This window comes from Thermobia domestica, chromosome 12, assembly GCF_964235325.1.
Source record: "Thermobia domestica chromosome 12, izTheDome1.hap1.1, whole genome shotgun sequence".
NCBI classification, from domain to species: domain Eukaryota; kingdom Metazoa; phylum Arthropoda; class Insecta; order Zygentoma; family Lepismatidae; genus Thermobia; species Thermobia domestica.
In genome coordinates, this window is record NC_137465.1 from 201,860,289 (window position 1) to 201,873,630 (window position 13,342).

The following is a 13,342-nucleotide window of genomic DNA, read 5'->3' on the forward strand; positions in this document are numbered from 1 at the left end:
ATACATATAAGTCCTGGGGGGAAGTCGTATGGTAGATATGACCTTGATGGCAGCCATCTTGAAACCCGCAATTTTGAATTAAGGTCAAGTTTTCAAAATGGGAATAGGGTAATATGATACATAATTTCGGGCTAGAATTTAATTAGAAAAATAATGGTGAGGTTAGTTTTAAGATACACCCATTTGGGGGAAAGTTACAGGCATATTAATTGTTTTACTTACTGTGTGCGTAAGTCCCTTCTTACTTTCGTCTCAAGACCTGTAAATCGATCGCAACGGCAGAGCCCGGTTTCGCACTAGTGTTTTGAAATCTTTAAACTCACTTGAGGCAATATTTGAGGATTATTGTATTGTATTTTGCCTTTAATTAAATTTGAACCCACTTCATGATCTTGTGTAAAGTATCACTAAAAGAGAATTTCTGTTTTTATGGAGAACGTAAGCATAGCAATTATAAAAGGTGAGTAAGGTGCGTATGTATTTATAAGAAAGTTTATTTTACGAGTCTTTTGTGGTTCCGTCAACCTATTCTTTAGTTGTTTTTTTTTTCAAAATACTCATATCTCATAAATAAAAGAGCTATTATAAAATCTCTTACCACTATTCTTTAATACTTATAAAATTTTATTTATTGTAAAAGCACTGGCGAGATATTTCTTATCGCCCACTAAAATTATGGTGGAGCTCCTTCGTGGCTAACGGTTAGCATACTTGCCTTTGGCGTGGGAAACCTGGGCTTGATTCCCGGTGGGAGTTCATGTGGTTCGGATTCCACGTTAATCAGTAGGTCCACGTCTCACATAGCCTCGCTGCTGAACGGGACGTTAAACTCAGAATCAATTCAACTCAAAATTATGGTTTTGACTTTATTATGATGTCATTAGTTTAAACGCCCAACTGCCCAGTAATTATAAACATTGACTACATTATAAAATTGTAATTTGTGACGACTAAAATATCAGAAATTAAAGATTATTCTTTGGTTTTGGAACATTTTGAAAAACGTGAAAAACTGGTTCTGCACCGATACAACACACCTTTTGGATTTGTCATTGTGTAAAGTGATACAAACTAAAGAAGAATTACAACTTTATGAAGTTGTATTAGGACTTATTATTTAGAAATAAACGCCAAATAAGTGTAATAGTTCATATCCTATCAAATACCAAGTTTATGATGAATCAACTACACAAAGTAGGATCCAAAAACGCTCATTGCAATTTGTTCCATCCTTCAGTCGAACCAGGAACTGAAACATAAAGAGTGACATTTTCTTTTTAAAGATACTTTGTCCAGCTAAGTATTGTGAAGGTTTATGTCAGTAGAAGGAATTGCATTCCATTATACAAGCGTAATTTCACAACTTTATGTACACATTACTAATTATCGAACACCCTTGTCCATATGATTAGCGTACGCGTCTTTGGTGCGGGAGACCTAGGTTCGATTTCCGATGGGAACTCCTGTGGTTCTGAACCCACGTTAATTTGTAAGTTCACGTCTCATATAGCCTTGATGCTGAAAGGGACACTAAACTCTAATCTAATACTAAATACAAATATTTAAAGAAAAATGATGACGCACCAAGATGACGTGAATTTGGCTATCAAATCCATTTTGTGTTTTCAGTTATTTTATAGTAGTATTTTTTCTAGGCATCCTTTCAAAAGACAGTGATGCAAATTTCGTAACTGCGAATTCCTGTTAGAAGCCATGAAATTATCCGATTAGATGCAAAATTTCCCGTCCATTAAAATAGATACCGTAAATTTACAATATCTAACAATAAATAATTTTGAAACATATTGCTTTCGAGGGAAAAAATGAAGTGAAATCTTTGAGTTTTACGTCCCACGTTTATGCCGGTTAGGCTGAAGGAGAGGGGTGATGATGAGAAATTAGTGAAATCGTGGAATGAAGAAAGTGGGAGGAACGGAAGAACCCCGAGGAAACCCACGCACATGGTGTTTGTCCACCACAAAGTTCACTTGGTGCGAGCTGGGATCGAACCAGGGTCCCCAAGCACCAGACACTGGCGGATCCACGTGGGGGGCGGAGGAGGCGACCGCCTCCCCCCAAAGGTCTTGTACTTCCAGCATGTATCGTTCGGAAATACAAATATTGTCTTTTCCCGGCCGATTCAATCTGTGTAACAAACCTAGTAGAGTCTAATCAAAATGTGTGGTACTTAATGGTACTTAATACAGACATATTTGAATTGTGAATACTTCTGTCCCTAGTTCCTTGAGACGGTTACCATAAGCCGCAAATGAGAGAGAATGATTCATACGTTGAACGAACAGCTGTAGGAAGAAGGAAAGACGGCCCACTCTGTGAACTAAAAATATATATATTTATTGCGTCCTAGAAAAAAAAGAAGAAAAAAGATGTGGCGATGGAATTCAAATACTGAAACTTGAATAAAGAGAAATATAGAATATTCAGAACTCCTTACTGTAAAGCTTTCTGAATCTGAGATGAGACTTTTAGGTTGGTTGATTGATTTATATATATTTACGTCGTTCGTCAAAAGTGATGCTTTACAGAACGTGAACTAGAGTTTAAAGTTGGATCTGGACCACTGTAGTGTGTTCGATGTTCACTCACCGGGTATCAAACCACAGAACCTCCTGCATCAAAGATCAAAGGTACTCACGCTAGATGCTACATCAACAAAGAACTGTGACTTTTGAGGTTCAACACGGGAACATTCATTGTGACTTTTAATGGCATTTCATATTTTCTTGGGAAATAATACACGCTGTTATTATAATCATATATAACAGAAGTCGTCCTGATCTTCGCACAGGCCAAACCGCTTAAGCTAGAAATTTGAAATTCGGACAGTAGATAGGATTTGTGATCTAGGGTACCACTAAGGAAGGATTTTTGGGAAATTCAAAGAAAGGAAAGGGGAAAGGGGTGTACATTATTTTAATAAGGTGGTCATCTCTCCAAATCCCTTAATACTGTGTTGGATACTGTGTTGAAGTTGGGAAAAACTGTTAAACCTGTTTATGGTTGTTTATTAGATATTTCCAAGGCTTTTGATACAATTCCACACCAAGCAATAATAGATGCCTTGAGAAATAGAGCTATACCAGCAAATTATGTAAACACTGTTGCTAATTTATATGAAAATAATCAAACTGAATTTAGTAATTTTAATGTTAATATTCAGATTAAGCGCGGTGTTCGTCAGGGGGACCCACTTAGTCCATTGTTATTCAATTTGGTATTAGACAGTGTTATAAGGCAATTGGATATAAAGCAGATGGGGTTTAGTTTTCAAAATGCCCGTATTCCTCTACTCGCATATGCCGATGACGCATTGCTAGTTGCTAATTCGCAGCATGAACTTGCGGAGATGTTACAACTCGTATGTGAGTTTTTAGACAAACTTGATATGAAAATTGCTGTGGATAAATGTTTGTCATTTGGTATTAAGCCACATAGAAAATCGTGGATTATTGATGGTTGTAACTTTAAGCTGGGCAATAGTTATATAAGGAATTTAGAAGTAGATGAAGCTTTCGAGTATCTTGGCTGCAAATACACTTTATGTAATGGTATACAGAACAAATATCATTTAGACGAATTAAGTAGAATACTGTGTGTGGTAGATAAACTTTCTTTAAAGACACGCCAGAAAATTTATTTTATTCAAACATATTTGCTCCCAAAGCTTTTTTACGTCTGGATTGCTAGTTTTAGCGAGCCTTCATTTTTGAATTCTGTTGATGACTTAATTAGAAAGTTTTTAAAAAAATGGTTGCATTTGGTAAACTCAACTGTAGACAGTGTATTTTATTCAAAGAAAAGAGACGGTGGACTAGGGTTCCCCAATATTCACAATATTATATTGCTCGCCCAGGTCAAGTTTATTTATACATTAAGATCCCTGGAAAATGATAACTTTTTGATTGAATTGGTAAAGGTATCAAACTTAAATAAAATTGAAGATAAGATTATAAAGAAACTAGATATCGAAAGACCATATAATTTAGTAGTGTTAAATCAAATGAAGTCAAAGTTAAAAGATAAATGTTTTGAAATATGGAAGGGGAAGCAAAGTCAAGGGTAAGGTATTCAGTATTTTCATAATGACCCTATCTCTAATTGTTTCCTTTTTGACAATGAGGTTCTTCCAGATAACCGGTTTATAGACGCACTGAAGATGCGTACAAACACTTATGGCGTTAGGGTAGCTCTGGCTAGAGCTCAGCCAAATTTAAATGTTGAATGTAGAATTTGCAAGGAACCGATTGAGTCTATGGCCCATGTTTTGGGAAAATGTATTCAACATGCTAATCGCCGTATATTTAGACACAATCAAGTAGTTAATATCCTGGAGAAGCATTGTCAGATTAAGGAGTTTAGAACTGGCAAAGAGTTAGAATTCGATACCAGTAAGGGTAAACTGAAACCGGATCTCGTAGTTAAAAATCTCACTCATAGATATATCCTTGATGTTACTATTCGATTTGAAGAAGCTAATATGGAAGAGACAGCTTTATTAGAGAAAATTACTAAATATGAAGTTTTAAAGGAAAAATTTAATGATAACAAGAAATTCAAGGTAATTCCGGTGATTATTGGTTCCAGGGGAGCAATTAGTAAAAGTGCTAAAAAATTTTTGAAAGAATTTAATGTGCCTAATTTTATTGTCAAGCGTATTGCTGTACTAGCTCTGAAATCAAGTATTGAAATTCTTAATGCGCATTTAGATTATACCAACTAGTTTTATTAGTTTACAAACAAGGATGATTTAGAAATTTTTAATGTAGTGTTGAGACGATTATGTTTATATATAACAGAATCAAAGGCTTTTAATGAGTTTAGGTATTTTAATAATTGGTTTCTTGTTCATTATATTTATTTATTGCCTTTTTATACTGGAAATGTTGGTTGGATAATTTTATCATGTTACTTGTTATAATGTTGTTGCTGTATATAAATGTTTGGAAAAATTTATTACAATTATAGATAGTTCTTTTTTTATTGTTATTATTTATGCTTTATCTTTCATAACTTGGTCTGTGGTGTACTTGATAATGTTTTTAGTTTTTGACTTGTCTGTTTGGGTATTATTGGATTATTAAAACTTTGTATTTTATTGAGGGTTACACAACTATGAGTATTAAAAGGTTGTATGATATGTGTTGTAACAGAAGTAACAGTCAGAACGAAGGTAGTAAGAGAGAGAAGGGAACTGAATAGAGTTATACATATACCTATTACTATACAAATTTCTTTTACGAAGTACCATTGCATTTTACTATTGTTTTTGTATATATAATGTGTGTTAGTTTAAATGAATGTATTGGTTTTTAAAACTGAATAAAGATAAGAGGGGGTCAAAGTGGTTCCTAAGATGCTTAAATTTTTACCAGCTCTGGGAATACCCCTTTGGGCCTTTATGTTAGAGATTTGAAATTTGGATTTGGATTTCTCATTTAAAGTAATTTGACACGCGTTACAACATTTTTGGATACTTTAGTACAATGGAGAAAAGAGGTGGAAAGAAAAGGGGACGGAGATTGCAATTATTATAATAAGATATCTACGAATCTTTGAAGGTTAGAAACATGGAATTTAGTATATGGACTTCTCACTTAAAACAATGCAATACGTATTTCAGAGTTTTTGTATTCTTCTTCTTCTTCTTCTTCTTCTTCTTCTTCTTATTATTATTATTATTATTATTATTATTATTATTATTATTATTATTATTATTATTATTATTATTATTATTATTACAAGATCCCTATATTTCAGGATCACTTACGGCTAGATATATGAAAGTTGCTAGTTTGATTATTCATTTAAAATAATGAAACATGGATTTGAGCATTTTTTGCCACTTAACGTAGAAGGGCAAAAACAGAGGTGAGGGTTCACTAAAATGTTTGTGAGGTGTTTGAATTTCGTAACAGCGTTTTAGCTCAATCCAATTCTATATGAAAGACACAGAAGTGAGAACGCGAAGTATTGTGCCACAGTATCACGTAGAAGCATTTGCTATATTGTGCGAAGCCGTATTCCGAACAAATTGGGGGTCTGGGAGCGAAATCCTACCTAAGCGAAGACTACTATTATATACTTTTATTGTTGTTGTAAGCATAACTATAATTATACATGTTTCTAAATTCTGCTTTTAAGAAATTATCTAATAGAGCCAATTTCCACCCCCTGTTCCTAATCTGGTCTAATGCGTTTTTTTTTCTTTACGTACCCAATTATACCACTGCAAAAGCGGAGTTCGGACAAAATACCCTATACGGTGCTCATGGTCCCGGGTTCGATTCCCGGTGAGGGTACATTTTAACGAAAAAAGTGGTTCGAATTCCACTATAATCAGTAAGTGCACGTCTTCTTTAGCCGTCATGTCATTACCGTGGAACGTTAAATTCAAGCAACAAATCAAATTACCCTATGTACAAAGGTCTATACTTTTGTAATAATGTCCTATATTTGTCTTCTTGCTCTCTCCTGTTTAAGTGAAAAATTCCTGGATGTGCCAGAAATTGAATTCCTTACACAATTCCTTCTTCTTTAAATACATCAATTGAGTACAGTTGGGAGCTTTTCTTGAGAAATGAATAATTCCATTTGTGTCAAAGTTTATTAGTCAGTGACTCCCCAACTTCTCGTGAATCCTGGGTTATATACCAATCATAGAAATGTTTTCTTCACCTTTGATACATCAGAAGATTTTGGTACGATTTATGTAGCCGCAATCTTGACGCGCACTTAAGAAAATGTCAACGATGTTGACAAACTGAAATCATGGTGAAAAACGAAACGTAACGGAAATTCAACATCTTGCCCTCAGGAAATGTTCTTCGCATAGCGCCAGAGATCAAAGATAATGTCTCTCTCAGAGAGGCACTGAAAAAAAAAAATGTCATGGATACGGATCGACGACCGGAACATACCCTCGCATTCTATTGGATAATGAGATTGACAGATTTGTCAAGCTTCATGCTTTCTTGCTATCACTTTAGTGAAACAAAGGGAAGCTATATTTATGTACACAGAGGAGAAATGGGACAGGCTTCGTGGCAGATAACAAATTTCAGGATAAATACCATCGTCAATATAGCACTTTCTTTTGTGTAAGTACTGTCCAATACAGCGCATCTGATAAATCGCGGTGACTAAGTGTGAAGTGAATCATGATAGCACCACGCCTCCGAAACGAAAGTGCGTATTTAATTTAAATCTAGAGAAAGAATATAATTTCATTTTTTTTTAAAAAAACTTACAAATTCGGGTCATAAAATATAATCTGGGAATCAAGTTTACACCCCCCCCTTCCCCGTCCAGCCTCGGATTCATATGTGTCCCATTTTTGCAAATTGAAATTCTGGTAACTTTGAGGATACGCTCATCTTCCAGGAAGCGAACCGCCCCCTCCAAATGATTCTTCTGGATCCGCTAGTGGCACCAGAGGTGTACGATCTACCACTGAGCCACCGCGGCCCCGCTTTAGAGGGGCCATGACGTATAGTTGAACTCATTCTCGTAGTATGAAAGGCATTATTTATAATTATGCATGATAGGATCACAAACAAAATTTAAAAATATTATGTGCACTTTCTTTTAACAAACATTATATTGTCTTTTATGGTGTGGAAGGGAATGTTATGTTCGAAAAAAAGTCCTTAACACGATTCTTGTTGCTACACACTGCATGTTCCTAGCCACAGAAAAGATGCAGCGATAGGTAGGCTATTTTTCAATTGCTTTATATTAGCTTGATGTTTCAAGTCTTTTGTGTGTTTCTGAAGTTCACTTTTACCACAAAAGAGCTCAATATTAACATGTCTTACATAGCTTTGGTTCGATTCTCAACACGGACTGCAACTACCCGTTAAATTGTGCATCCGAAAGGCACTCTTTGTTAAACCTCGCTTATCACCGCTCATCTTAATAATATATATAACTTCACCGCGAAGCAAATGTTGCATTTTTCTCTTTCATCCTAACACAAAACAAAACTAACCACAGCTGTGACACGAAGGAGCTATTTCGAAAAGAAACAAGCTGTGCTTCATAGAGATGTGTACCAAATGATAGAAGTATAAAGTATTGTTTTCTTTCCTGTTTATTGATATCAGTTGGTGTTCTTAATGAGTTTACTCATTAGTTTAGAAAGAGTATATATGGAATTTGGACATATGTTGTACTATTCTCCTGAGAAATTGATGAGACCAGAAAAATTATAAGGACAGATGGAATAGGTTTAAGCGCATCTACGCGACTTTATCAAATATTTATTCTCCATAATGATACCACGCGGAAAACTTGGTATAGGCCTACTTTTATCTTTGCCTCCCTCTGTTAGCTGTTTTGTATCATATATATCGGATGGTTTTGATATTTCTTCTGATCATTAAAACAACAATGGTACCTGTGTGCGTGCAGAAATGCAAAAGCACAAGGTAACTTCCTATTTGTTTTGGAAACAACAAACCCATTTCACGTGTGCGAGAGAAATTGAGCACAGCGAGATCGGGTGTTTACTCACGGTCAGTTCGCAGGAGGAGTCCATGGTAAAAGATTTGACTATCTTGAAAACACTCGCAAAACCTTACAAATACAAAAGACTGCGCTTCAAAGAAAGTTTAGACACAGATGTTTCAATTTTCTTTTAGCATCTTTCTTCAGCAAAAGAGTCGGTTCATTGTATTCGAAAAAGGGAACGGAGAAAGGGTGAATTTATATTTTATGTGGGGGGTAACGTTGTAAGTAGTATAAACAATACATACCGCAATACGACATACTGAAGCACTTCCTTTAGCGGTATATCACTAGATCTATCCTGACCTTCATCCCACCTCAAGTTGTAAAGTAGAAAGGGACAGAAGTATTCAACATGACTGCGCACTTGAGTTTCAGTTCACAATACTAAAACCAGTGAGCAAGTAAACAGTCTTTTGTAGGATCGTGTTTTACTTCTTGAATTTATTTTTGAACATTTCTGTGAATTCAACAACAGAACGCAGTAGAAATACGGACTAGTTTTTACTTCAACCATTACTTTCGCTCCAACCCAGGGATGCCACATTTATGATTTCGTATAATACTAGATTTAGTGATTTTACTATTGAACTAGTGATCTAGTACGTACTTTGGGTAAATAGGCACATTCTAGTGATTTTTTGCATTTTTTTCTGATGCAGACAAATGGGAAGGAAATGGTTCTTAAAATAAAAGGAAGAAGTATATTGCAGTTCAAAACAAATGTAGAAACCTTAAATTATTTTTTCTTTTCCCTCTGACTGAATGAAACCCCTGCTGTGTAACGACCTTAGGTAAACAACGGCTATCTTTGGTCCGCTACCTCCTTTTGTTAGCCGACATGAGATGGGTTACTTTTTTTTTCTGGAAGAAAGTGAAGAAATAATTATCCAGTACATTTACGTTTTGTCAGGCACACAGGCGCAGTCTGTACTTGTTTCCTAACGAATTTTAGCAACATAACATAAATGAAACATATGTACCAGAAAATAGAGGCAGTACAAACGAAAATTTTCATCTGTGACACATTTGATGAGAAATATAGTTAGATGTCACGTGCAAGCACTCTAAACATGTCCTATCCTGTAATTCTATTCGTATGTTTATATAGGTGAGACTGAGAAATCAAGAAACAATAATAACTTGTTTTCTTCCAGGGGAAAAATCTAAATGTGAAGGGGTGTTACACTGGGACTTTAATTGCGTCCTTTGTACAAGATTAACAAGTAATAGCAATGTTTTAATTTATTTTAGTTCTTGGGGAGAGGAAGATGGAAGCGAACCCTCGTAAGGACCTCTGCAAGGAAACATGAATACTATCCGCCACTGTTTGTTACATTACACAAAATAGTTTTATATATATATATATATATATATATATATATATATATATATAGAGAGAGAGAGAGAGAGAGAGTTTTAGTCAGGGTTTCCATTCTGCAGGAGAGGGGGGGATAGTAATACCTGACGAACATTTTCTATTCTCAGAGTGTTGCAATGATAGCATTTCCTCCATTATAACTTGGCCAAGCTAGTTGCATTATATGTAAGGATTAAGTTAGCCTAAAAAGCTTAAATTTCTATGGCTGTTTTACTCTGTAGCCATGTTTCTCATTTTCGGTCTACGGGACTCTGTGTCCGGAAATTTTCGATGGCTTCCAAGTCGGAAAATAAGTGTATCAAAGGCATATATATTATATCTATGGTTATATGAGGCATGGATCTACAGTTTAAAGTGGGATACCGGTAACAACTTCATGAGCTTCCACCGTAAATCGAACCAGAGTCTCCCGCGATCAAGGCGTATGTGTTAACCATACAGCCACGAGGAAATTCACATAAGCACACACACATATATATTGTTGAGTTGATTTTGACTTTACCGTCTCTTTCAGCAGCGAGGATATATGAAATGTAGCCCTACTGATTAACGTGGAATCCGAACTACATGAGCTCGCGCCGGGAATTGAACCCGAGTCTTCCACGGCAAAGACGCATACACTAGCCGCGGAGTTCACACACACACACAGAATCAGAGTCCTCACACACCAAGGGTGAGAGCTGTGTCACTGAGTCACAGCGGCCACGGGGCTAGGTCGAGTCCACTTTATGTTCATAGTTTCTTAGTACATAAATGATACGATTATGAAATAGATTTTCCTTAATGAGCTGCATAAAAACAAAAGCTTTCGAAATGCATTAAACAATTAGCTCGATTTGAGTGTGAACTTAAAGTTATATCAGAGTGTAAATACGGATACGCACCAAAGCTCGAAAACTTAATACAGTATTTCTCCTATATAGTCAGCATGTATCAAGCAATCGTTCAGCTTTCATTTGAGAGGATGGAAATCGAAGGCCCCTGAACAACTATGTTACTAATGTTGCGAATGTATTTATCTTACAGTGAACTGCTTTGATGCCAAGTGGCCTAACTCCAAAATTGAAATTTTCCAGGAGTGAAAGTTGAAGTTCAATATCTCATGAACAATCCATATTTCTTTTATGTTGGGAACCAAAACCATAACTACTGTATGTAGTTCATTGTTTTATAACTTAGTGTTTACAAAAATCCTTTAAAAAATACCTATTCATAGAAGTGAATGGTACTTATCTGTATTAGTTCTTGGCATCCAAGCAGTCCATTTATTGTAATACTAGCTTAATATACCCATTCTTCGCATGGGGGCTGTATTTGGAAGTCAACACCTGTGGAAGTATCACCATTCATTTCAGTGACCGCGAATACCGCGACAGACAAACACAGAAACAAACTCTTTATTTCATTTATATTAGATAAGATATACTATGTAAAATAGTCTCGTATCATAATATGTGATGTACAACAAATGTTACATTATATATTATCCGTAGTTCGTGATATGCTGCAACATATTAAAGCCTCAGAATAGTTGGGCAAGCGAATAATCCAGAAGTTACGTAACCCTATTGCGTTCATGGGAACGAAAATACAATAATTATAACTATGCTAAATTACTATAGACTACCAACTGCTCATTCAGAGAATTTATGAAGTTCACTTTATCGCAATAGTTTTATACAAACTAGATTTAGACTACGGATAATAGTTTTATACAAACTAGATAATCAATTATTATTATTATTATTATCATTATATTTGCAGTACAACCAAATACAACATTAACTATTAGTTCTAATTAACTGAATTGAGCTGAAAATTAAATCTTGATCTTTAAAGATTAACTATTAATTTTATGCGTTCTGTACCTTTCTGAAGGAATAAAAGCTGGAATTGGTTTCAAGGCTGTTTCTGAGTGAATACTTTCTTCAAAATAATATTAAAAATTATAGAAAGATTTTCGAGACATTCGAGTCGAGTCGAGATTTTTAAGAGCCGTCTCGACTCGACTCGTGTCTCGACTCGAAAATTCGAGTCGAGAAATACGTTTGTCTCGACTCGTCTCGAATTTTACAAAGTGTGTCTCGACTCGAATCTCGACTCGAATTCGAGTCGAGTCGAGTCGAGATTCGAGACATGTCTCGACTCGAGCGCATCCCTAATCACCTGTATGTACATACAAATAGAACATAAAAGAGAGTTGACGGTAATGTTAGTCCACTGGCCACGACGCACGAGACAGTGTGATAACTTTACTGTGAGAATGTTTAGATAACAAATTGGTAAAGCGATGTGGCTGGCGACGATCTGACGCTCCTGAACCTGGTTTACTTTGATCTGCTCTAATCTACTGCAATAAATGATTCAAGAAAGCACTTAATTCAGTTTCAAATAACTGTAGAATATATACTGTGCATATTAACAAGTCAGGGAGAAATCACTAATCACTGTCTTTACGAAATATACAGAGCGTCCACAAAAAATACTTCTATTACCTAGTGGCGGTTATACACTTAACCAGCTTTTAAAATTTAAGACGTGGCTTCTTGCTGCTTTCCGCGAAAAGTATTTGAGTCAATTATATTTACCTAAAAGCACCTGAGACAATGTGTATCTACCCAAAAGCATGTGAGGCAAAATGTATCTATCGAAAAGCACGTGAGTCAATGTGTATTTACCCAAAGGCATGTGAGACAATGTGTATTTATCCAAAAGCATGAAAGACAATGTATCTATTGAAAAGTATGTGAGACAATGTGTATTTACCCAAAAGCATGTGAGACAATGTACCTACCTAAAAGCATTCGAGGGAACTTGTATCTATCCAAAAGCATGTAAGACAATGTGTATGTACTCAAAAGCGTTAACAATTATTATTTGCTTTTCTTTTTTCCAGCTGAGATCATAAAAGCCACAGGCAACGAAAAGGTCTTCGTGAAGTTCCTGGACGTAAGCAGCATGGAAAGTGTCCGGAGCTTTGCTAAAAAGTTTCTGGAAACAGAGGACCGATTAGACGTTCTCATTATCAACGCAGGGGTTGCAATGATACCAGGGAAGACCAAGGATGGGTTGATGAAGTTGATGGCTACTAACTACTTGGGACACTTTTTGCTCACGCATTTGTTGGCAGGTAAAAACTAATTTTCCTTCTTCATATGAGTGTTTTTGTGCGTGTATATATCCAATAGCATACGCAGGTTTCATCAACGGGAAGTGAGGAAAGGGGGAAGTTTTCAAACTTGTAAGTCCATATCGTTCTAGGATTTGTGCTTACATATCTTAACATGTTCAATCCTTATGAAAGGAATGGGATTTGTTGTTTAACGTCCCACTATCATGCACTGAGGTTAAGGGAGAAGGCGTTGATGACAATGAATGAAATGGTGCAATAAAGAAAGTGGGGAGAAACGGAAGAAGCCCGAGAAAACCCAACGC

At 35.8% G+C, this 13,342-nt stretch overlaps 1 protein-coding gene across 2 annotated transcripts in view; it reads left to right on the top strand.

Moving 5' to 3' along the window:
* Positions 1–13,342, top strand: part of LOC145665854 (retinol dehydrogenase 14-like) — an 81,958-nt gene that overhangs the window by 45,132 nt on the left and 23,484 nt on the right. For both annotated transcript variants that reach the window (XM_081732967.1, XM_081732968.1), the window contains one exon: positions 12,804–13,037. In XM_081732967.1, coding sequence (XP_081589093.1) covers positions 12,804–13,037 — 234 coding nt within the window. The remainder of the gene's footprint in view (positions 1–12,803; positions 13,038–13,342) is intronic.